This window comes from Bos indicus, chromosome 11 (genome assembly GCF_029378745.1).
Source record: "Bos indicus isolate NIAB-ARS_2022 breed Sahiwal x Tharparkar chromosome 11, NIAB-ARS_B.indTharparkar_mat_pri_1.0, whole genome shotgun sequence".
Lineage (NCBI taxonomy): Eukaryota > Metazoa > Chordata > Mammalia > Artiodactyla > Bovidae > Bos > Bos indicus.
The window spans coordinates 6,430,586-6,456,960 of record NC_091770.1 but is presented as its reverse complement, the minus strand read 5'-3'; the positions used below and the strand labels follow the sequence as shown (position 1 = coordinate 6,456,960).

The 26,375-nt window shown below is 46.5% G+C and overlaps 1 protein-coding gene and 1 non-coding gene across 51 annotated transcripts in view; one reads left to right on the top strand and one right to left on the bottom strand.

Moving 5' to 3' along the window:
• The window catches only part of MAP4K4 (mitogen-activated protein kinase kinase kinase kinase 4), a 149,464-nt gene extending 123,423 nt beyond the window's left edge, over positions 1–26,041 (bottom strand). For all 50 annotated transcript variants that reach the window (XM_070798321.1, XM_070798324.1, XM_070798332.1 and 47 more), the window contains exons 1-2: positions 25,846–26,041; positions 25,431–25,496 (exon numbers count right to left, since the gene is read on the bottom strand). In XM_070798321.1, coding sequence (XP_070654422.1) covers positions 25,431–25,496; positions 25,846–25,902 — 123 coding nt within the window. In that variant the 5' untranslated portion in view covers positions 25,903–26,041. The remainder of the gene's footprint in view (positions 1–25,430; positions 25,497–25,845) is intronic.
• On the top strand, positions 8,334–8,406 carry TRNAG-UCC (transfer RNA glycine (anticodon UCC)). The gene has a single exon. It is a non-coding gene; the product is annotated as a tRNA-Gly (tRNA).
• Positions 26,042–26,375: the final 334 nt, after the last annotated feature.

Here is a 26,375-nt window from a genome sequence, read left to right as displayed (position 1 = left end):
TGTCTTTAAAAAAACAAAAAAGGGGACTTCCCTGGTGATCCAGTGGCAAGGACTCCGAGCTCCCATGCAAGGGACACAGGTTAGATCCTTGGTCATGGAACTAGATCCCACACGCCACCAAAAAAAAAAAAAAAGACCCCACATGCTGCAACTAAGACCTGGCGGTACAGCCAAATAAATAAATTAAAATATTAAAAAAAAAAAAAAAGACTGATGGACAGACAGGTGGGATAACTGTTATAAAACATTAGTTATAAAATCTAGGAAGTAGATAGGGACGGGTGTTCATTTTATAGTTGTTAACTTTCATGTAGGTTTAGATTTTTTTTCTTAATAAAATGTTGGAAGGAAAGCTCCCCAGACGATTACATACAGACACTTCCTCCAAGTGCAGTGCCCAGACCAGCCGCTTCCACAGCAGCCTGTGGGAAACTGGACTCTAAACCCACTGCTGACCAACTGTACCAGATCTGTGGAGGGGGCCTGGTGAGCCATATGCAACTCGCACCTGCTGAAGGACGCTGGTGGGGACGGTCCCAGCATGCCGCACAGACCAGCATGACCCAAAACCCAGCCACGACTAGACGGGGAAATGGCATCGGCTGTAACCTTAAAGTCACCACCCCTGGGTGTTTTGGCTATTTCATGGGAGCAAACCGAACCAATCATCTCCTAGCTCTCTGGTTCCATGTGTTTCCTGTGTGGAGCCCTAAATGTATTCTTCTGCAGCCTCACCACTGTTTTTCTGTTTTACCATGTTTAACACGAGCGCTAACTGCCAAACCAACAAACAAGTCTTCCTAGTCCTCTCGTTCTTTATTCATCTGTACTTAACAAAAAAAGAATTTATAGAGTCTAAAACAGAGATCACTTATTTGACAATAAGCTGTGTTTGACAAGGGCTTCCCGGGTGGCTCAGACAGTAAAGAATCTGACTGCAATGTGGGAGACCTGGGTTCGATCCCTGGGTTGGGAAGATCCCTTAGAGAAGGAAATGGCAACCCACCCCAGTATTCTTGCCTGGACAGCTACAGTCCATGCGGTCACAAAGAGTTGGACAACACAACTGAGTTACTAGCACTACACTTTGTTTGACAAAAAGTACTGTTTTTGGTTTTGGTTTTTTTCAGATAAAATAAATAAAACTGGCTTTATCTTTAAGCAGTTCAGCAACTATCTAAAGACAAATCTCACTGACTTATTCAAGGTTCTTTATACTTCTAGGTATTTTGAGATAACAGTGTTTGTTGAAATAATATTTTTTTTCCTAAATTCTCACAGGACCTTTAAAGTACACTCCACTGAGTTTTACAGAAATAAATTTTCCTTTTTGAAAACAGCAACTACATGAGTTGATGCTGAGTGTTCTGTTTGTTTCTACAGATTATCTATAGGCTAATTCTTCCTCTATCTCATGAATCAGGCCAAACACATCACAGGAACATCCTGCCCTTCCCACCTGGTGTAAGGAACTTGTTCTATAATCCTGTCCACAAAGACCCTTTAATTTCAAAATAAAGTAACTTGTGTCCTAAGGAAGCCTTGAAGCCTTGGTGATGATGTTGTGTGAGAGTCCCAGCCAGGCCAACTGCAAAGCAGAAAACAGAGCAGAAAACTCCACCCACAGCCAGTAAAAACCCACAATTAACTCCAAGACAGTCAGCTAACGTTAGCTGCTATTTAGCTAAAGCTCATGGGTTTTCAGTCAACAATAAATTCCCAACTAAAATGTGAAAAGGGAATGGCTCATAAATTAGCTGATTACTGGCAGTTCTCTGCCTGCCGACCTAACAAAGACCTACTGACCTGTGGCAGCAAAGTGATGAACCTGCTCTAACTCAAAGGCAATTTTCATGACAATTCCTACAAAGAAACCACCAGAAACACACGCCAGTCCCAAAGACCCCTTGTAATTCTGAATCCTCACCCAGAGATAATAAAGCTGTTTCAAAACTCTCAAGTTCACACCTCTCTAACATAGAAATCCATCTGCTTGGCTTATCTCCACAATGTGTGAGAGACAAAAGGGCTCTCAGTTACCCCAGTCAGAGTCCAAGTTAATCACATCAGGGGCACCCAAACCCGAGGACGCTGTGAAGATGAGAAAGGGCTGGGGAAGAGGTCCCCACGTGGGTCATCGGACATGCCAAGACACTCACTTTTATCCAGACTTCCACCAGAAACAGAAGGTGGCTACCAAGAAACGGGCGCTGGACCCCCTGGTGGTGCAGTGGATAAGAACCCGCCTGCCAATGCACAGGACACGGGTTCGGTCCCTGGTCCGGGAGGATCCCACATGCTGCAGAACAGCTCAGTCGCTGCACCACAACCACTGAACCTGTGCGCTACAGCTGCAACCAGAAAAGCCTGCACACTGCAACTCGAGAGCGGTCCCTGCTCATCACAACTAGAGAAAGCCCTTGAGCAGCAACCAAGACTCAGGACAGCCAATAAATAATTTTTTAAAAAACAGGCTCTGAGGAGCGGACAATCTTGAGAGAGGTACTGGGTCTTGCAAAAATGTTGAGCCTGAGTGCAAACGCCACGTGACCACAGGAGTCCTGGCTCCTCCCCAAGCCATCAACCACACGTGCCACCCAGCTGGTCTCCTTTCGCACCCAACAGCGTTGCGAAGCCGGTGCGGGCACTGCTCGTGGGAGAGAACGTCTCTCTTCACATTATCTTGGAGACCTGAAGCCAACACAGCGATGGGCTGACCCGCCCTGGCAGTAAGTAACACAGCCCGGGCGTGTGTGCAGGGGCCGAGCGAAAGAAAGGCTGGACCCAGGAGACCCGACTCCAGTCTCGAGTGAGATGAGCCCGGGGCCTACCTTACTGTTTACCTCTCGTGACTACAGAATCAACAAGACAGGCGAGAGTAAATGGTTTCAAAAAGTAGAATTTTTTTCTGTTTACCTTTTAGTCTGAGAAACGTCAAACATACCACAAACGTACAGCAGGGAAATAACACCCATGAGACCCCCAGCTTTAATCACCATCAACATGCAGCGGTGATGGCGGCTTCTTTGCTCCCAACTACCTCCTCCTCGCACTGGGCTAGTCTGCAGTCGGTCTGAGACAGGTCTCATTTCATACTCAAATACTTCACTAGTTAGAAGAAGCAAGTGCATCTGAAGCGAGGATATTCCGAACCTGGCTGCTCAGTCCTTTGCGTGTGTATGTTCAGTCGCTAAGTCGTGTCCAACTCTAGCGACTGCAGCCCACCAGGCTCCTCTGTCCATGGGATTCTCCAGGCAGGAATACTGGAGTAGGTTGCCATTTCTTCCTTCAGGGGATCTTCCCAAACCAAGGATCGAACATCTCCTGCCCTGGCAGGTGGAATCTTTACCACTGTGCCCCCCTGGGAAGCCCATGTGCAATACTTTACTGCTGCTGCTGCTAAGTCGCTTCAGTCGTGTCCAACTCTGTGCGACCCCATAGACGGCAGCCCACCAGGCTTCCCGTCCCTGGGATTCTCCAGGCAAGAACACTGGAGTGGGTTGCCAATTTCCTTCTCCAATGCATGAAAGGGAAAAGTGAAAGTGAAGTCGCTCAGCCGTGTCCGACTCTAGCGACCCCATGGACTGCAGCCTACCAGGCTCCTCCGTCCATGGGATTTTCCAGGCAAGAGTACTGGAGTGGGGTGCCATTGCCTTCTCCGAGTACTTTACTGAGCCTTATTTAAAAAAAAAAAAAAACACTTCTGGGTCTCATCTCATCCACAGGTCTGGGAGGGAGCGGGGGCGGGTTTTGTAACTTCTTAGGGTCAATGTCCCACAGCTGAGCAGAACCATCCTTTAAGTTCTAGACCCAAAGCTGATTTGTCTGTCATTCCCTCCAAAGAGAGAATCTTTGGACTGCAGAAAATGTGGCAAAAATACCAAATCAAGAAACCAACTTAGACTTAAAACACTATCTGGAGACCGACCACCTGTGAGTGGAACCGGGTACCCTAAGTCTCAATCCCACTAATGAACCTGTACTAGAGGTTTCAAAAGAGGCCGCCTTGACTGGATGGGAGGAGAGCTTGGGGGAGACTGGATACATGTATACGTATGGCTGAGTCCCTTCACTGTTCACCTGAAATACAACATTGTTGACTGATTTTACTCCAATACAAAATGAAAAGCTTAAAAAAAAAAAAAAAAGGCTGCCTTGTGTAAGCACTCCACATTTTAGAAATGAACAGGCCCACACCGGCCCACCCCTTCCTTCTGTAGAAAAGGAATCTGAGGCCCAGGGAGGGGACATGACCAGCCCAACACAATTGATCCTATCACCGCAGCACTGAAGGAAATCCCTGACCTTGAAGCTGTCAGGCACGGACCTCAGGGCTTTGCCTGCTATGGGAGTCCATCAGGGCCGTCTAGGGCTTCCATGGACACAGGTCCACTCTTGAGCACCATGGGCATCACCAAGGTTGTGATCCATTGGAACACATTCAGAGCCATCACCCCTACAAGGGACGCGCAGACACACCAAGAGCGCTGGAAGGACTGAAGATGCCCAGTCTAATGTTAAGGAGCCCTTGGGACACAGGAATGAGGATTCCATCGCCTGGCCAGTCAGTCATCACGCACCAGGGCAGAGGCTGCAGAGAAGAAAACACCAGCCCGCATCTCCAACCATGAGTGATGCACACGACAGCGACCGTGAGCTCCGGACCCTGACTTGGCCAGGAATGAGGACCAGGGGCCAGCCAGAACACTGTGCTGGGGAGGGCTTTCTGAAGGCGGTGGGGAGGGGAGGCACAGGCTAGCTCAGGGCCCTTCCGCCACTGAGCCCATCTGACACCGTCACGGCAACTTACGGCTTCCTTCTCAACCTCTCCCAACTAAGCTGAGAGAACAGAACAGGGCTGGCAACGGAGAATTTGGCAATAAGTAGTTAATGCCGTGAACCTTTGAAGCCTGCAGGCTGCACCCTCCAGGTGAGGGGTCCACACAGAAGGCACACCAGCCACACAGGGCACACGCTGCTGCAGGCATTGCCCCCTCGAAACAGAAATGGTGATTCTAGGAGTCCTGAGAGGCTGTGCAAAAAAGCAGATCATAATCTGCCTGACCCATGCTGTCTGCTTATCCAAAGCCTATTTTTCTTACTATATACAACTGAACATCTTCATTTACTTCATGTCTACTACAGGTATTTACAACTACTAGTATGTTAGTTTATACAAGATGCTTATTATACACAAGAAACATGGGGCAACATCCTCAGATAAGATGGGTGCACGTCCACCACTGAGTCAAGGCTGGGTGCACGCAAGCTCAAGCCCATCTCATGGATCACAGAGAACGTGGGCAGGAAATGGCTGGTTCTGAAACCTTTTTATTCCAGGGACTCCACAGCTCTTCCCCCAGAAGCAGAACAGGCACCCTCCAGAAATACCCTCAAATAAAGGCACTGATATTAATACATATAGTCACAGCTATGACGAGAGAGGTCTACATCAACCACAGAAATCAACAGCAAACTCCCAAAGGGAGGAACTCCAACATAACACAGTTGAAAACTAAGCTAGTCAGAAAATTAACAGTAATTCATGAACTTCTCATCCAGGGGATGGGGGGGGGGGAGGCGGTGGATAATGGGTTGAAGGGGGGAAAAAAATCAGACTTTGCTTTACTTTTGACTCTCAAATAGCTAATAATCAGATTTCCACAATCTACTGAACTGTGAACACAATCCCCTGAAAGTGTTAGTCGCTCAGTTGTGTCCAACTCTTTACAACCCCACAGACTGTAGCCCACCAGGCTCCTCTGTCCATGGGATTCTCCAGGCAAGAATAGTGGAGTGGGTTGCCATTTCCTCCTCCCGGGGATCTTCCCAACCCGGGGATCAAACCCTGGTCTCCTGCACTGTAGGCAGAATCTTTACCATAAGAACCACCAGGGAAGCCCTGTGTTCCCCTGAAGTGAGTTATTATAAACGAACTCCAGTAACAACAAGAGAACCATAAGAGAAGCCCCAGTAGCTCAGTGGTAAAGAATGGCAGGTTCAATCCCTGGGTTGAGAAGATCTCCTGGAGAAGAGAATGGTAACCCACTCCAGTATTCTTGCCTGGGAAATCCCATGGAGAGAGCAGCCTGGCAGGCCCCAGTCCACGGGGGTCACAACGAGTCGGACACGACTGAGTGCTGAGCACACATCTGTAAAATGGAAGAGTTACTTCTATGCTTTTTAGATGCTGAGATTGCTGAATTCATGGTAAGAAAGCCCCTACGATTAGTGCTAAAGACAATCCACCTAGAGCACCAAGCTTTCAAAGGACAGAATTTTAAACATGGTTTTTATTAATGTGCCTCACAGAAAAATCAAGTAATAAAAACCGTCTCTACAGCAAGAGACACAGATGTATAGAACAGTCTTTTGGACTCTGTGGGGTGGGGGGGGGGGATGAGTTGGGAGAATGACATTGAAACATGTATAATATCATATAAGAAACGAATCGCCAGTCCAGGTTCGATGCAGGATACAGGAAGCTTGGGGCTGGTGCACTGGGATGACCCAGAGGGATGGTATGGGAAGGGAGGTGGGAGGGGGGTTCAGGATTGGGAACATGTGTACACTCGCGGCGGATTCATGCTGATGTATGGCAAAACCAACACAATATTATAAAGTAATTAGCCTCCAATTAAAATAAATAAATTTAAATTTAAAAAAAAATGGTCTCTAAAGACCAGCCTGATGCAGCAGACTGCAAAAATATGCTATTAATTCTGCCAAAACCAGAAATTCCACTTGCTTTCCAAATTAAAGCCTAAGACAATTGTAGTAATTATTCTTATATTAAGCAAACAGTCACAAAAGATGACTGAATTCATGAGCCTGCATCCCTGAATTTTCAGGAAGCACCATCCAAAAGTCAAAGGAAAATGACAGCAAGAGCCATGTTTACGGCAGTGCCTGCGTGTAACAGGCACTCCGCAAAAGTGTGTTTTGTTTTGTTTTTTAATCAGTAAGAGTGAGAGTGGCAACAAGCCATTTTAGGCAAAAAAGGTCAACGTCCTTTATGGCAACCTCCCCCTCGGCCTGTCCGCCTCTCCTACTGTGAACCCCTGTGCCCCCTACCTCTCGGGTCCTTCAGTGGGGTTTTCTGGGCTAACGGAACTACAGGCTGCCTCAGGTTCTTCCCAGAACTACTTACTGTGTTGGCCAAAAAGTTCATTTGGGTTTTTCTGCAGCATCTCATGGAAAAAGCCTAATGAACTTTTTGGCCAGCCCAGTACCATCCTATGAATACGATTCTGAGACATCAGCATAAAAACCACTGGCCTCACCCACAGGCCCCACAAAAGACCCACACCTAAAGACTACCAAGCCACACATCGCTCCGCCCATTTCTCTCGTTTCTCTCTGCACAGCATTTTACATATCCACACTCTGCCCACCCTCCCTCCAGCGGCCCGCCCTCTGTTCCAACAACCGACAGGCAGAGGACACCGTCTGCTGCCTGCTCCCCAGTTCTGCAAGAGCACGCGATCAAGAGCAGGTCTCTCCCCAGCTCTCCACTTGATTATAGTCACACCTGCCCCAGCCCAAGTCAGAACCCAGCTCCGTCTGGCAGGCTCCTGCCAGGCTCCGCAGCCCCCACTGTGGGGTCTACATTAACCAGGAACCAGCACCAGGGCTCCGGCACGATCCCAGCCGCCGGCCACTCCATGATCACCTCATCCAGAAACTTGGCTCTCTCCTCTATTCACTTACCCTCTGAAACACTTACTGTTGTGTCAGGAAGCTCGCTACAAACTGAAATGGAGTGAGGAGAACCATCATCGGTTTCCTATTCTGATTCTCATCATGTCACCAAATCACCACACCGGATGGGCGGGGCAGCGCCCCACTGCACTGCCTTCAACCCAGACAGACGGAAAGGAAGCACCCAAGGTGGGGGGGAGGGGCACCCTAGTCCTGACCAGGCCCCAAGATCCCTCACTGCGCTCACCTGTCACCCACGGGGTCAGGAGGCAGAATCTCTAGCAACCTTTTCTACCTCCACATTCTGTGATGCTCAAAGCCCAAGGTCCCTTCACAAAACCACAACACAAGACACGTGACACCACACAGATCAGACAGAATCCCCGCCCGACCAGGCCACCCTAACAGCTGTGTTCCAATGAAAGGTCGGTCTAAGTCAGCTGCCTCCCAAGACTTCCCCCTGGAACCTCTTTCTAGGTCCTTAGTAAACCAAGTGCAAAACTACTATAGCATCACCAGGAAGCATTTTAGAGACACAAGGCCCCATCCCAGACAGCTGGATGACAACCTGCATTTTAACAAGCTCCCCGGCTGACTCAAGTGCACCTTAAAGGTTGAGAAGCACCAGGACTTCCCTGGTGGTCCAGTGGCTAAGACTTTGCGCTTCCAACGCAGAGGGCCTGGGTTCGATGCCTGGTCAGGGAACTAGATTCCACCTGCCACAAATAATGTCGGTGCAACCAAATAAAAAAAAAATTTTTTAATTTTTTTTTTTTTTTTTCAAAAAAGGCTGAAAAGCACCAAAGGAGATCAAACCAGTCAATCCTAAAGGGAATCAACCCTGAATATTCACTGGAAGGACTGATGCTAAAGCTCCAATACTTTGGCCACCTGATGCAAAGAGCTGAAAAAACCCTGATGCTGGGAAAGATTGAAGGTGGGATAAGAGGGTGACAGAGGATGAGATGGTTGGATGGCATCACCACCTCAATGCACAGAGTTTGAGCAAACTGAGGGAGATAGTGAAGGACAGGGAAGCATGGAGTGCTGCAGTCCACGGGGCTGCAAAGAGTTGGACACGACTTAGTGACTGAACAACAGCAATAAAGGAGGCACAGAAAACCGAGGCGGGGGGGAAGGGGGCCTTCAGGGCTGGCAACCTCTGCGCGCTCTGCCTCTCAACCCCAGCCCAACTCCCATCCGTCCCTCATCCCACTGGGATTCCAGGGCCCCACGCCCTCCCACCTGGTCACACCTTGCCTATCAAATCAACCTGCCAATACTCTGGGAAACAGCCTGGAAAATGGGTAAGTGCTAAACTTAAGTCAACTGAAAAGCCTTAACACCCAGTTTCTCCACTGCCTGCTAGCTATGTGACTGTAGGCAAATTATTTAACCTTACATATTATTCATATGGGAAATAAGGATTAAAATTAAGAAATATATACACAAAAGATCTCATGAAGTCAGTACTCAAGAGGGCAATTATCTTTTTAACATACCACCAAGATGGCCCCTCTCTTTACTAACCCAAATAAATCTTATCGGTTCCAAAACTCCCACAGGTCCGTCCAGTCTCCAATGTCCAGCCTGTTTTCTCTTGTGAGTGTTCATCTGCACATTCCCATTCATTTATACAGTCACATTTCTAGAGCAAAGTCTAAGGAGTCCTCGCTGGGCTCAGCACATCCTGATTCTTCCCTAAACCCACCAAAATCAGTGTGCGGAATACCCTCAGCTCTCAAGCACCCTGGACATTGCCCCATTGTGTGACCCGCTGACATGAAAAAGCAATCCACGTAAAGAAATTAAGTGTAATGTGGGAGAACCTTAATCTCTGGCACTCAACCCTCAAATCTCATCATTTGTTTTATTCTTCCTGAGAACTGGAACTCATCTCCAAATTCCATCTTCTGACATGTAAACATCAGACACAATCTGGTTAATTCACCTGTATATAGATCTTATTTCCACTTCATCATCAGCATTTTAGGGAAGGAAGTACACTTCACTTACTCTCCTCAACACCAATGAGAAGCTTGCAAAGAACATGCCAGAGACGCATGGTTTCCTCCAGGCCCCACTCTCATTTCCTGCTGAGCTAAGTAAAGCAGGTCTCGTGTTGCCATATATGAATCCAGGCATCTGACCACCTAAAACCAAAGCTGACATATAACTGACTTCTCCAGGGCATCTTCCCAACCTAGGGATCAAACCTGGGTCCCCTGCATTGCAGGCAGATTCTTTACCATCTGAGCTACCAGGGAAGCCCCATGACTGACTTATCCTTTTCCTATTATCATCCATTCAAACACACAGATGAAACTCCTAACTCTCAGCTGATAACACTGCAATTACTGATTAGACATTTTTTGTAAAATGAAGATTTTTACATTTTTATTTATGTGGCTACACCAGATTGTAGTTTCAGCACGCAGTATCTTTAGTTGTAGGATGTGGGATCTAGTTCCCTGACCAGGGATCAAACCCAAACCCAGACCCTCTGAATTGGGAGTGTGGAATCTTAGCCACTGGACCACCAGGGATGTCCCTGGTCTCTTCTTCTTATACGGGCACTAATGCCATAAATGCCTAATTTCCATGCTTATTCAGGGTTGATTGATATCAATGATGAATTTCATAGCTTTCCCACAATTTGCTGATGAAAGCACATTTCTTTGATTAATTACAGAAGACGGTTGAGGAATATATTTCTTAAACTGTTTTTGGGGGAAGAGGGGCTCATTTGAAACATAAGATAATTACAACCATTAAGTATAAATACATTGTGTGTGTGTGTGTGTGTGTGTTATCACTCAGTCGTGTGTGACTGTTAGTGACCCCATGGATTGTAGCCCACCAGGCTCCTCTGTCTTGGAATTCTCCAGGCAAGAATACTGGAATGGGTTGCCATTTCCTTCTCCTGGGGATCTTCCCAACCCAGGGATTGAACCTGGATCCCCTGCCTTGCAGGCAGACTCTTTACTGACTGAGCCACCAGGGAAGCCCAAAACATGTTGTACGAGATGGCATAATCTTCTCATAGTTAAAGTTCATTTCTCAAAGGCTTCTTCACAAGTAGAGGAAATGCATTTTAGCAAAAGCTCCCTTCCCTGTAGTTTAGTCTGAGCAGGTTGCACGGGTGAAATCTGTGATCTGGGTAGTTCCTCTTTTGCTAGTTATTTATAAACAAGCAGTTTAAAAGTTAAAAACTATGTTTTGAGAGTATAAGAATAGTAAGTGTTAAACTAAATCTGACAAGACCATTACGTAGCATTTACGCAGCACCATCAGATTTCCAAAGTGCCTTGAAGTCACTACTGTTTCTTAGAGCACCGCATTGGGTTGGATTTGAGATTTATCTGCACTCATATATGAGTAGCCCTGAAGATTTTCAACAACCTGCTCTGTCCCAAGGCCAGCTGAGTTTCCAGACTGTAATTGCAATGGAAAGATCCTTGGGTATTTGTTACTCCTGGTGATGGGAGGTAGGAACTTCTTCATTTATCATTCAAACTGAAATACTGCACTAGCAATGCACATTTTTTCCTCTTAGATGACATATTTTAGGCATACCAAAGATTCTGCTGTAACAGAAATTTTTGATTCATCAACCCTTGAGGTTCAAGGCAAACTATTCTTAGTGTTTCAGGGCCAGAGTCTTTGATCTTCCTTAAGAAACATAGTTCTCTATGCTTCTGATAATGATAGGTATGTTACCTAAGTATATACTTGTACATATCTGGAATAGACTTTCTACAGTGAAATTCTCCACAGTGAAAATTTTGTAAGAGATGATATAATAATCTAGGGAGAGCTATTTCATATCTAGACAGCTTGGCATGGTTCCATTTCCTTGCCTCTTTTTTTTGTCTCCCCTCTGCTGTACTGTATGGTACTTAATTTATAAAGGTTTTGAAAGAATCAGTGACATTATCAAGTCATTCCTTAAGGCATTTGCAGGAGAACCGAGAGTATCTCTAGATGTTCTCTCACCAATACTGGGGGATGGGGTGGGAACTGTCTGTGATCTGATTGGTAAAGAATCTGCCTGCAAATGCAAGAGACACGGGTTCAATCCCTGGATCAGGAAGATCCCCTGGAGTAGGAAATGGCAACCTGCTCCAGCATTCTGGCCTGGAGAATTCCATAGACAGAGGAACCTGGCGGGCTACATTCTATGGGGTCACAAAGAGTTGGGCACAACTGAGGAGGTGAACACACACACACACATGAACAGACACATTAGTCTGCAAAATAGCTCTTCCATCATGAGAGGAGTGAGTCCTAACCGACAGAACTTTTGTCAAGTGCCAGAAAAGCGTCTTGAAAGTATATGCCGCGGAAATTCAGTAGTCCTTTGCAAGAACAAGCTTGGAGGACTACTCCTCACTCTTCCCCATTTCCAAACCTCCCACAAAGCTGCAGTAATCAAAGCTGTGTGGCCCTGGCAACAGGATAAATACAGAGATCAAGGGGATGGAGTGGAATGGAATTCAGAGTTCAGAAATTTAAATAAGGGAAAAAAAGTTCTGAAATGCTCACATTTAAGGTCAATGGTTTTTGACATGTGTATCAAAACACCTGAATGGAAAAGGAATAGTCCTTTCAACAAAGGGTGCTGGGCCACCGGATATCCACATGCAAATGAATGAAGCTGCACCCCTACTTCCGAATCCACACAAAATTAATTCAAAGTGGATCAAACAGCTAACCATAAGAGTCAAAACTATGAAATTTCAAAGAAAAACATAAGAGGAAATCTTCAATAATCTTAGCTTAGGCAGTAGGTTCTTAGATATGACACCACAAGCACACAAAGCAAGAGAAACAGTAAGCTGACCTTTATCAAAATTAAAAATACTTCTGTGCTTCAAAGTACATCATCAAGAAACCAAAGTCAACTCACAGAATGGGAGAAAATCTTTGCAAGTCATACATCTGGCAAAAGACATGTATCCAGAATACATAAACAATTCTTAGAAACGAAAAACTTTAAAAAACAAAAAACACAATTTAAAAATGTCCAAAGGATATGAATACCATTCCTCCTAATATATTCAAATGACGAACAAGCATATGAAAAGATGCTCAACATTATTAGTTATCAAAGAAAAACAATCTAAACCACTAAAATGAAATACCACTAGGATGGCTCTAATCAAATAGATAATTAGATAATTACAAGTATGCTAAGGAGGTACAGAAACTGGAACCTTCATACACTGCTGGTGGGAATGCTGAACGGTCCAGTTGCTTTGGAAAACTAGCAATTTCTCTAAAGGTTAGAGTTAACATGTGACAGTAAAAGCAATTCTACTCCTAGATAGACAACCAAGAAAATGAAAGCAGTCTATACAAGAACTTGCACACAAGTGTTCACAGCAGCAGTATTCCTAATTGACCAAAAGTAGAAACAGTCCACAAGACCCTCAACTGAATAACAAATAAAACTAGTACTTAGATTCAATGGAATGTTATTCTGCAACAAAAAGAAATGAAGTACCAATACATACTACAACACAGTGAAAGAGAAAGTCACTCAGCTGTGTCTAATTCTTTGCAACCCCGTGAAACAGTTCATGGACTTCTCCAGGCCAGAATACTGGAGTGGGTAGCCTTTCCCTTCTCCAGGGGATCTTCCCAACCCAAGAAACCAAACCCAGGTCTCCCACATTGCAGGCAGAGCCTTTAATAGCTGAGCCACCAGGGAAGCCCAAGAATACTGGAGTGAGTAGCCTATCCCTTCTCCAGGGGATCTTCCCGACCCAGGAATCGAACCGGGACCTCATGCATTGCAGGCAGATTCTTTATCAGCTGAGCTACCAGGGAAGCCCTACTACAACACAGATGAGGCAAAAAAAAATGACAGAAGATGTCGCTCATCTCCAAATACGAGCACCGCAGGTTGCTCACAGGGCACCCCGAGGTCTGACAAGCACGCCCTCCCCACCCTACTCCCCATGGGGGTGCTGAGGAGGGCTCCACGGAGAGCTGCTAACTCGGCAAAGTCCAGACACGACAAGAGCAGCAGACAGAGGATGCAAGGTCTCCAAAGAGACATGTGCTCCGGGAAAACAGAAAGGGCTGGCAATTACCATAATCAATGGGACACACCCCTCTTATCTCTATTCCATTAACCAGGACGATGAGTCATCACCTCCAAGGCTCCTCACCCATCTCTGCCTCAGCCAGAGACAGAATTTAAATCATAAAGTGTCACCGTATATCACAATGTCTACTTTATCAGATCTAGCTTAGTAATAGGCTCCCACGGCCCCCTGCTCTTTCCCACCGGCCACATCACCCGCCTCAAACTGAGGGCTACCTGCTGCCTGATGGCGCACTGACCACTTTTCTTGTTAATTCTACCAAGAAGGTCCATACAGACTTGGACCATAAAGAAGGCTGAGCGCCAAAGAATTGATGCTCTTGAACTGTGGTGTTGGAGAAGACTCTTGAGAGTCCCTTGGACAACAAGGAGATCAAACTAGTCAGTCCTAAAGGAAATCAACCCTGAATATTCATTGGAAGGACAGATGCTGTATTTTGGCCACCTGATGTAAAGGGCCAACTCATTAGAAAAGACCCTGATGCTGGGAAAGATTGAGGGCCAGAAGAGAAGGCGGCAACAGAAAATGAGAGGCTGGATGTCATCACCAACTCAACAGACATGAGTTTGAGCAAATTCTGGGAGACAAAGAAGGACAGGAAAGCCTGGAGTGCTGTAGTCCATGAGGTCGCAAAGAGTCTGAGCTCTGACTGACTGAACAAAACCAAGAAGGAGGCCGGCACGGTGCCTGGCACACCATGTCCACAGCCAGCAATAGGCTAAGAGACGAGAGAAAGGGCTGCTGCTAGCAAAGCAGGCTCAGATCTCTCACAAACAGCAACAAACCACACAGACGCTAAGCCCCCAAGTCAGGAAGAATAAAGAGCTGAACATCTACAAGTCTGTTCTGGGAATTAGGAGGAGACACACAGAGAGAAAACAGGTATTCTCACTCGCCAGGCTCAAACAGGAAAGGCCCTAAAACAGCAGGCAGGCCCCCCGCAGGTGAATGAATACAGCCAGAAAAGCCTGCACCACCAGAGTGCACAACCTCAACCCCGGGCCGTCCTCACTGCCTGACTCGGGGCCCCAGTAAGTCCTATGTCCCTTGGATGCACAGACCTGACCAGGGTAACACTTAGTCTTTGATCTGAGACTTCCCAACTGAATAGTCAGCAAACCACCCCGCAGTTACACAGAGGGTCCCAGAGTCGCTGATGTGGCGTGGGTTCTGACTGCCAACAGTACTCTCTTTTCTTTTTTTGGCCACAACACGCAGCATGCAGGATCTTGGTTCCCCGACCAGGGATCGAATCCTCGCCCCTAGGGTGGAAGCATGGATTCTTAACCAGTGGACCACCGGGGAAGTCCCCATTCACAGCATTCTATTAGTATCTACGTGTGTGTGCTCAGGCATGTCTGACTCTTTGCAACCCTCTCTGGACTGTCAATATCATAAGCAGGTAAAATTGAAAGCTCTAAGTACAAGAATTTTCCAAAAGTTACCCTAGTATTAAATTTAGATTTGACCTGAATGCATTCAAGTCTCTAATAAAAGATAGCATAAGAGTTCTTTAGAATGAAAGATGAAAAAAATACCCTAAAAGGTACACTTGAGGATAATCAAATGAGTAACTGTATGCCCCCCAACCCCGTGTGTGTGTGTGCGCGCACGCACACACTTAATCACATCCAAGTCTTCACAACCCCATGAACCATAGCCCACCAGGCTCCTCTGCCCGTGGGATTTTCCAGGCAAGAATGCTGGAAATACTGGAGTGGGTTGTCATTTCCTCCTCCTCCAGGGGATCTTCCCTACCCAGGGATCGAACCCATGACTCCTGCATGTTCTGCATTGGCAGGCGGATTCTTTACCACTGAGCCACCTGGGAAGTCCTGTATTCCCGCACAAAATGCAACAAATCATTTCTTTAACTTCATATACACCCTTCTGACCAAGGATAATAGATTTTGTTATGTTTTTTTAAAATCCTGGTGAGTCAATGGTTTCTGTCTGAGATAAAGGAAAACTCCAGTCTTCAGCATCACATGGCAAATGGCTGGCTCTGGACAAGGGAATCCCCCAACACATGTGAGAAGGAAGAACTGGTTTGGTCTAGTTCCCGATACCACTGACCTCACTGATAGTGCACAGTGTGTCTTTACAGTGATAAGAAACTCTTCATGCTTAAAGGAATGACCTAAACTTACAGCGATGACTAACACGGAGGCAGGGAAAGGTAATGGTTTCAAGGGAAGGGGCTGGGTCATCAGAACCAGGAGGTGATGAGTTATGCTGACAAGGAGGCGGGAGACCCAGGCAGACTAACGCCCCCCTCTTCTTCTGCGGAAGGCTCCAGGTGGAGCTCTTCGGAAAGCTTCTCAGAGGCGAGGCTCAGACAGCCAAAACCTAGGAACAACCGCAACGTCCGTCAGCTGGCAAACCGGTAGACAGAACACAGCCTGTCGGCAGCCTGAATGCCATCCTGCCAAAGGGGCACACCACCACGCTCAGCAGCGGGACAAACCTTGAAACATCATGCAAAGCGAAAGGAAGCACACACCAGCGACCACATGCGGCATGGTTTTATTTATACACGATGTTCAAAAAGGGCAAATTATAGACAGAAAATAGGTGGGCAGTTGTCTGGGGCCCTGGGATGGAACAGGGGGGTTCACTGTGAAAGGGGAGGGGGGCCTTGCGAGGGCAAGGGACGTGCTGAACACTGACTTGTAACAGTCATTCCACTCAGCACATTACCAAAGATGCCTGAAATGCAGGCATGCGGTGGGTGAACCCCAGAATACATAAAATGTACCTCAATAGAGCTGGTTAAAGGAACAAACCTGTTGAACGAGGCTGGTGTAGAGCAACGGCAATAACTTATGAGGCTGGGATGACGTATACACATTACTACACATAAAACAGATAGCCAATATATAGCACAAGAAACGATACTCAATACTTTATAATAATAAATCAGGGAAAAGAATCTGAAAAAGAATACATACACACTAATAGAGACCCAAATAAATAAATAAGAAAAATGAAGTCTGGAGGAAAAGGGAAAATAATACAGGAGCTCAAGAAAACCAACCAACCAAAAATATCTACACCCAACACCCTAAGAGAGATAAGAAATAAATCCAAGAAAGAATAGATGCAGTTTACAAAAAAAAAAAAAAAAAAAACTGTGAAAAAGGGCTTCTCATAAATTAAAAATATGACAAGGCTTAAAATTCAATAGAAACATTGAAATGGAAAGTCAAAGGCATTTCATAATAGTAGGACAAAAAAGACTGAAAACTACAAAACAATAGAGGAAAAGATAAGAAAATAAATCAAAGAGGTGACTAATAGGACTTTCAGAAAGAGAAGGCTGGGAATTTGGAGGGGGAAAAAAAGAAAAATTTCCCAGAAGAAAAGGGCAGCTCCTAATGAAAAGAATTAACCAAGCTCTTGGAACAGTGAGTGACAATACACAACAACCACAAAATCTAAGAACATCAGGAATAAAGAGAATATCCTAAAAGCTTCCCCAAAGAAGTTACAACAGGTCACACTCAAATAGAAGAGCAGTGTCTTCAAAATTCCCAAGAGAAAAGTGGATTTCCAGCCAACAGTATTTTCCACCAGCTAATATATAAATCCCATGCAAAGATAGAATGCAAACATTTTCAGCTCTCCAAAGACAAAAGTTTTGCACCTGGAGGATGTGCTTCAGGAAAGTTAAGGCAGTAAACCAAAAACAAAAAAAGGCTGCGGTATCCAAGAAATAGATGGTCGGGGACCAGAGCTATGACACACCAAAGCTGGGGCACGTATACCTGAACAGCTCCCCTCCAGGGAGAAAAAAGTGAGTCTATAGGCTCCTTGGAAAGAAAGCTATGACAAATCTAGATGGCGTATTAAAAAGCAGAGACATCACTTTGCCAACAAAGGTCCATATCATCAAGGCTATGGTTTTTCCGGTACTCATGTACAGATGTGAGAGTTGGACCATAAAGAAGGCTGAGCACTGAAAAGTGGATGCTTTCTAATTGTGGTACTAGAGAAGACTCTAGAGAGTCCCTTGGCCAGCAAGGAGATCAAACCAGTCAATCCTAAAGGAAATCAACCCTGAATATTCATTGGAAGGACAGAAGCTGAAACTCGGATACCTTGGCCACCTGATGTGAAGAGCTGACTCATTGGAAAAGACTCTGATGTTGGGAAAGCTTGATGGCCAAAGGAGAAGTGGGCATCAGAGGATGAAATGGTTGGATGGTATCACCAACTCAACAGAGATGAATCTGAGCAAACTCCAAGAGATAGTGAAGGACAGGGAAGCCTGGCATACTGCAGTCCACAGGGTCGCAAAGAGCTGGACACACAACAAAAAATAAGTTATCTGAAATAATAAGTCATTTGTCATACTTAAGTGTTTTAAAAAAAAAACTGTTGATAAAAGCTTAACTCTGCTAGGCATTTGATGTAACTTTTCAAGTGTTTAAAACAGAAAATGGAATCCTATTAGACTACTTGGCTCAGAGATAAGCGGTATAATGCAATTATCATTTTAACCCCAAATTATGATATACTCATATAAGGGAAGCGGGCAGGTATAACAGCTAATTCTTCACAAAAGATCACAACAGTAGTTCAAAAACCATAACTACCATCTCTAGAAGTCAGTTAAGTGTACAAAACTAATAAACCAAGAAAAAGTCATGCAAGCATATAATTTAAAAATACGGCAGTCAATTTCAGATGGATCAACTAAAATCATCTTGGAATAGGACAACTCTAAGTTTCGAAACTGTTTATCTTTGTAGGACCTTAAATAGTAGTACCTTATATACCACAGGGAACTATATTAAATATGCTATAATAAACCATAATGGAAAAGAATGTGCATATAATATGAAAAAGGATGTGTATTATATATTTATAAAACTGAATCACTCTGCTATAACAGCAGAAATTAACTAAACATTGTAGAATCAACTATACTCCAATAAACTAAATTTTTAAAAAAAGATTCGGGATGGTATTTTCTGTACCTGATTTTCTGTCTCTTTCCTTGTCTAATTGGTACTGTATCTTATGGCCCAAGCCCCGTGGAGGCTGGAAAGCTGGGGTTGGGTGCATGGGCTGTGTCTGGGTGCAGGCCTGGGGAGACAGAGCCGTCTCAGGATGTCACACGTCTGGCACACAGTGTCCACCCCGTCTTCCCTGTGCTCCTGAAGGGTGAACGCTCTGCCTGCACCGTGCATGGACCCTGACCATCAGGCAGGGCCCAGCTCGGGCTGCAGGGCAGTGAGTGCCCTGAGAGGCAGGACACCAGCCCCATATGGTTAACCTGTCTCCCGAAATTAGCTCCAAGTTCTTCATGATGCTACACAGATGTCAGTTTCTAAGATCCCAGTTTTTAAAAGCTGACAAGTTCTAAAACTTACCATTTGGTCCTTCCTTTTGAAATTCTTACAGAAAACATTGCCGCGCAACTCAGCGCTTGCCAACACATCGCGCACTCTGCTTGTGAACGATGCCAGCTGACGTTTATTACTGAGCCAGCCTCCTAACAGAGTATCATAAAAACCTGAGACCGTTCTTTCAGCTGCCACGCTGGTCACTGGTGACATTAACGTTGCCCTGGTCTCCATTCTCTTCCTCACCATCCCTCCCTAAGTCCGAAAAATGTCGTTGTTCAGTTGTGACCAACAAATGTATCCTGATGATTCAATTCTTGTGTTGTCATATTATGAGCCCAAAATATTAATAACTGTAAACAGAATCTTCTAAAAGTACTTGGGAATCTCTACCCCCTGATAATCATGTTCCGATGAAAATCAGGTCCCAAATTAAAAGTTCAACACAGCTTTTTAATATGTTAACACTGATAATTCAGAGCGGTATTAAAACCAACCTGAATTCACAAAAAATCTGTTTATACTAAATATTTACAGCAATTATTCGCAAGTACCTTTAAGATGACCTGTGATCCACTAGCTAAATATCTAGCTACTTGTGGGAGAAATAAAGTTTTTAAAACCCTGATTTTCAAACAGTAAGGTGACGACCTAAAATTGTTTCGACCATTAAAATCATCACAAAAAGTTCTAAACAGGCAGTGTTCGATTTTGAGAACCCAGTGCGGATTAAGTTCCTGACTCCACTACCATCAATTCTTGGTCTGCACTCTTGCACATTTTCCTTTATAAGATAGAGAGTGAAGCTCCCAGTGCTGCACTCTGGGCAACAGTCCCGTTTGGTACCCGGGCCTCCTGGGTCTGCGAGCCGTGCACTTGCGAGATAACCTGCATGCACTGCTGTCTGCCAATGTAAGTCATCAGAACAGAGACAGCGGAAAGCACTGCTGCTAACGATGAGAAGCACAGGCACCCTAAAGTCAGCGCGGCCGAGAGACAGAGCACGCCCGACAGCTCTGAGGGCAGGCAGCCCTTCGGCTTGCAAACTTGCATTTTTTGCCCTTTTCTTAACCAATTCTGGATTTATACCTTGCCTCAAGCCGCTATTCATAACAAGATGAAAGTATATATTTACTAAGAAAGAGAAGTAACAAAATAAAAGACCATATATGAAGTGCATGTGTCAAAGCATCCACCTTTAGATTAAAATGCATTTTAGTTTATAGTTTTTTTTTGTTCCCTAGGGATGAAACAACCACCTTATTCCTTGGTTTAGCACACCTGCTCATGGATTCATTACTTCCAAAGTAGGATCTGTTTTTCCAAAAATCATCTTTGCTTTTCCAGGGTCAGTCCACAAAAATCTATGAACACACACACTGTACCAAAAGGGCCCCCGGATAATATTTTTGGATGATGTCAATACACAGAAACAGACATATATCTGAGATCCATTAAGGGGGGGAAAAAGACAAAATGCAAGTCTGCAAGCTACAGAAATAAACACTGTATTACAAAGTTTCAAACAATAAGGAGTTTAAAAAAAACTATCATCAGCAGGGTGTCATCTGATGGTTGGCTTTTCTGCAAGGCTTTTGACATTCCTGATTTAGTTTCATTTCAAAACACTTTTTGGAAGTTCGGGTTGATAATTATTTTCTAAGAGAGCCACTCGCCTGTGTGTGTCCTCTCCGCCTCCCTTCAACTCAGGCCCAGAATCTTACCAGCAGGAAGAACTCTGTGCCTCTGAACAAGTCTGTACATGCCACTCAGAGGCTGATCAACCCTCCTCTTAAGGAAAACATGCAGTTCTACAAAGTTCATTGTGCCCCAGTGAATGTCTCCACCTCAATTAAGAGCAAGAGTCGCTATCCTGACAAGGTAACACTTGCAGAAACCCACCCCCACAACAAAAGTTTAAGTGCCTGCTCCAAAATGTTACACTCATGATTTTTCAAAGCTACACAATCTACATGGCACTTTTACTGCTGAGCAATCGAAAGCAATTTCAGCACTTTCAAAAATCCCAAGGCTCCTTGTCATCCAGCGGGCAAACAGTGGACCCATGTAAAGGACCACACCAGAGCTTGCATACACGAAGTGAATTGATCAAGGAAGGAAGCCTAAATACTCATTCCAACTCTCTTCTCTCTGACGCCCTCCCTGCCCAGGCCTGGCCTTCCCCTCCTCTCCCCTGGACTGCTGCCCCAGGCCAACCATCTCACCTTCTCCTTCTCCAAATCTCATCTGAGCCAGCCTCCTATTCTCAGAGACCCCCAAACTTCCAGTGGATCCTTGATGCCAAGGAATGAGGGGCGTCCTCAACATCAACAGGAATAAACCCTCCTCCAGATGCCCACCACTCCCTAGCCCTCCTACCACTCCCAGAGGGTCACCTTTGGCCACACATACCCCACTTTCAATAAAAGAGGGGGACGGTATTAGCACAGCGCCTAACAGGTAGCCAACTCTCAGGTTAACTCTACTCCCCATCCTCAGGCCTGGAGGAGCCTCCTCCTCAACCTTCAAGGCCTCCAGCCCAGGACAGGGTCAAAGTCAAGAGGCTCATCCGTCCCTCTAGTGAGGAAGCCCTGACTCCAGGCAAGGGGGCTGCTGGATTCTCAGCTCCCTAACCACCCCCTCACCCCACCCCCATGCCCCAGGCCGGTGCAGGATTTTCCTGTCTTTAGTCAAGACATTTTGGACCACTGGCCACTGAATGCACACAAAAAGCAAAATAAGAGTAGCTACCCCAAGAAAAGAAACACAGCCAGCCAAATTTAAAAATAACAAACTCCAATGACACAAAAATGAACTTCGATCTATCAATCCTGATTTGGATTCTTCCCATTATCACTGCCCGCTTTTGATGACAATAATTAAAATTCACTACATCTACTACATTCACTACTCGACAGGCACAGGAACATGTTACAGACACTTCTTTTATAAATGTATGGTACTCCGAATGAAACCCTGCAAACAGAAATTCACAATGTTTTCCCCTTTTTAATTTATGAGTATCCTTCCCTATGATCACTCAAAAACCTAAAGCAAAAACTAAGTTTCTCTAAATAGAATACAGCCTATGTCTCACATCCTTTATTAAAAATAAAGTTATGTACTGTTCAACTATACCATTTTAGTCAGGAATGGAGAAAATTCTAAACTCCCCAAGAAAGCCATTTTCATAGACCATCTCAAAACTCAGCAAACTCCCTCTCTCAACTCATTCACTTCATGTAAACACAATCTTCTAAAAACAAGCAACCACTAATCACTAAAAGAGTTCACAGAAAAAAAATTAAAAACAGAAAATATAACAATGAAATAAACTAGGCCTACAGGTTGCTCAGCTTACAGGTGTTTCACCTAAAATTGTTCTTTTAATTTCCAAACTCTGACACTAGTCACACTGATGGAAGTTCAGGAAGAGTAAACAAATGCTAGAGTGTCAATAATCTAATCACAAAACCACTGTATGCAAATCATGCCAGCAGAAACCCTGAACACGCTTCTAGGCATGCTGAAAATGGTTCTAGAAACAACAACAGAGGGAGGGGGGAAATGGAGATGTTAGCAGTTTCTGCTCTCTCCACCTCCCAGGGTCAGTTCAAAAATACCAAAGACTTTATCATGAGAGTAAGAAAACATATATGAGACGATCAGGAAAATTTAGCGCTCAACATCTGAAACAAACATGGTTACCAAAGCAGAGACGGGGGATACATTAGGGAGTTTGGGGTTAACATATACACACTACTATACATAAAATAGACAGCTAATGAGAACCTAGTACACAGCACAGGTAACGCAAGATTCTGTAATGATCTACAAGGGAAAAGAATCTGGAAAAGAATATTTACGTACATACATATATATACACATTACTGAATCATCTTTCTGTATACCTGAAACCAGCGCAGCATTGGGAATCAACCAGATTTCAATTAAAAAAAAAACTGAACATGTGCTAGGAAGGAATTCATTTTTTTTTTTTTTTTTTGGTGTGAGAAGAGCATGGAGACTACCTAAAAAAAAAAAGACACCAACTGAAGTATTTATGGGGAAATGGCATCTGAGTTTTGTGTGAAGATAATGGAGGTGGGAGGAAGGACAACAGAAAAAACCAGATCAGTCACGTGCTGGTCACTGCGAGGCCCGTGCTTGCCTCTTCTCCCTCTCTCTCCGGTGTCTGTTTCAAATTCTCCGTAATAATAAAACAACTGCAAGCGAGCAAAAGCTCCCGTCGTGCTCCTGCTTCAGACTGCAGGCCATTGTTGCACAGATTTCCTATAGTTTCCTCAGCTTTGCATAATTTGAGAATTTCTTCTCAATTGTACTTTGTAAGAAGAGAGCCAGAGAGCCTGTTACTGCCCAATCCCAATGGCTTCCCAAACCTGGTGCTTAGCAAATCGATCCCAAAAGCTTGGGGGGGAGAGTGTGGAACCAGAGGGAAGGAGCAGGGGAAACCTTGGGAGTGAACCTGCCCCAGCTGCTCCCGTTAAGAACCCCCAGCTCCTAAACCCATGAAGACACATCCACGGTTGACTCTCTTTTTCTCTTACAGTTTAAAAACAAGAACAGCTTCTGGTCTACTTCCACCAGCCTTCACGTTCGTGCTGACCCTTGAAGACCCAAACAATCCAACTTCTGTGTAACCAGGTCAAAAACAAGCCCTGGCTAACTCACTTGGACGAAGATGGTCACCACTCGGACCTGGCCAAAAAAACTCGGTCAGGAAAAACCGACCAGTGCTTAAACAAACGCTGAGGCTGGGGAGGACAGTCTCGGAGCCAGTTAGCAGGCTACTCAGGGAGTTGCAACACGACCGTTTCCAAAACTTTCCAAAAGCTTCCAAATTCAGTTGAGCCCGGCAGGCCGAGCTTAACAGGGCTCTCTTTCAAATTCAAAAACCTGGCCCTGGCCCCAACTGTTAGCCACAGAACACATGCTGATTCACTTGAGATCACCTAAAAAGACGGACTCCATCCAGTTCAGACCACAGGCCAGTACACAGCCGGGATCGGGGGAAAGTTGGGGCTGTGGATAGATAAACCCTATTCACAAAGCAGAAAAAGGGACAATGGGATCCACACTTAATTTGGCCGAAGAAAATGTCTACAGTCAGCTTCCAACACCCCCCTCCTCCACTTTTCACCAGACAATGACAATTCTTCACAGCGAACCACAAAGCCCTGCTTCATAAGATTTTTTTTTTTCCTATCCCAATCCAACTAGAAAACAGGGAACAGCTATGGAACACCCCCAGTGGGGCACAGATAACTTGGAGAGAGCCTTCAGTAATAAGAAACAAATCAGAACATGGAGAATTTCACATTCTGTTTCAAACATTCAAGGGCCCTGCCTCCATTAGCCAGAGCTCTGGGTAATCTCCAGTGTGCACTGAACAAAACCAGTAACACCCTTAGTCTCATCAGGTGCCTATTACTCAGGGCCCACTCAGAGTCTCCGAATTGTTAGTTTGAAGGGATTGGGGGTTGGGGGCGGGGGGGGGGGGGGGGGGGGGGGGAATCATGTTAAAAAAAAAGAGAAAAAGACCTGGGGTAGGTGTGAAATCTGGGCACCCTCGCCACTCCTGAGCTCTGTCTCATTTCTGTTTCAATTACACACCTGTCAAACAGGTTATTCCTGGAATTCAGACTGTATAATCCTCACCCTGTAATTCTTCCTGCTCCTGCTACCCAAACACACAGCCCTCCCCTGTTCCCCAAAATATGCGCCCATCGGTAGAACGTATGCTGGTGATAAAGCAGAATCAGGTATCAGCAAACTCCGCTCCCTGGACTCCCGGCGAGCATTCAAACGGGGCAACACGAAGACAATTCTCAAGGAGGCCAAGGCAGTGCTTTGGGATAATCACAGGCGAGGCCTGCCTATTCTGAATTTTAATGAACACACCAACTCCGAAGGCCAGATCTGGGAAAAACGGGGTTGGGGGTGGTGAGGGGACATGTAGGCTGTCTGATGCAAAAAAAAAAAAAAAAACGCTTTCCCATTTTATGGAAGTGCATGCCTGAGAGTGGAGCGTTATTTCCTTATCTGAGAGCCAGGAAATGAGGTCTTTTCAGGCCAGTGTGAATATAAACTCTGCTTAAAAAACAGCGGGACGGCGAGGCGAGCCCCCTCTCCCAACTTCAGCAGCGCGGCGTGGCCTCCGGGCGGCGGCGTGTCCATCCCCCCGCGCCCCCGGACCAGAAGTTTCAACCCGTCCCCGGGAAACAAAGGAGGCGCCCGCACCGACCTTATAGACTTGTCCGTAGGTGCCATTTCCCACCACTTCCACCAGCTCGAAAATCCCCGCCGGATCCTGGAAGAGAAGGAGGGGAGAGGTGAGCGTCGGAAAGCAGCACAACAATGAATAAAGAAGCAGGGCAGCCGGAGAGAAAGGGCGGCGACCCCAGCGGTGGGCTTCGCGCAGTGGGGTCGCCGGAGCCCAAGGGCCGCGATCCGGGGGCCGGGGGTTTCGGGCGGCGGCGGCGCCGGCGAAGGGTCGCGCCCCGGGGGCCCCCGCACCCGTCGACGCGGGCAGACAAAGGGGCCGCCGTGCCCGCGGTTCTTCCCGCGGCGGCGCCCGAGCGCCCGGGCTGCCAGGGCGCGGCCCCGGGTCCCCGCGCGCCCCGCGCCCCGCGCCCGGGTGTTCCCGGGCCGCCACTCACCCGCAGGGAGGACAGGTCGATGTCCACCAGACTTTTGGCAGGGGAGTCGTTCGCCATCTTCCCTTTCTGCCTCCGCGGATCGGCCACGATCAGTAGGTCTCCGGCGTGTTTCTGGGCGTCGGAGGCCCGGCCGGCGGCGCGGGCCCGCGGGCGAGGCCGGGGGCGGCGGGCGGGGCAAGTGCGGGCGGGCGGCGGCGGCGGCGCTCACTCCATGGCCGGGGCGGCCGGCAGGCCCCCGGGCGTCGCCCGCGCCTCAGGCCCGGGCCCCGCGCCCCGCGCGCGCCTGCACTAGCGGCCCGGAGCAGGGGCCGCGGCGCCGCCGAGTGTGGAGCCCGGAGCGCGAGGCCGCCAGACAAAGATGAGCGGGGGGCGGGGGCGGCGGCGGCGCGGGAGGAGGAGACACGGGACACCGAAATCGCACTCGGAGGAGAGCGAACAGCTCCCCCTTTCCTCCTCTGGCAGGAAAAGCGGGCGGAAGCGCGCTCGCGCCCGGAGGCGGCAGGGCGGGGGGCGCGGGGAGCCGCGCGAAT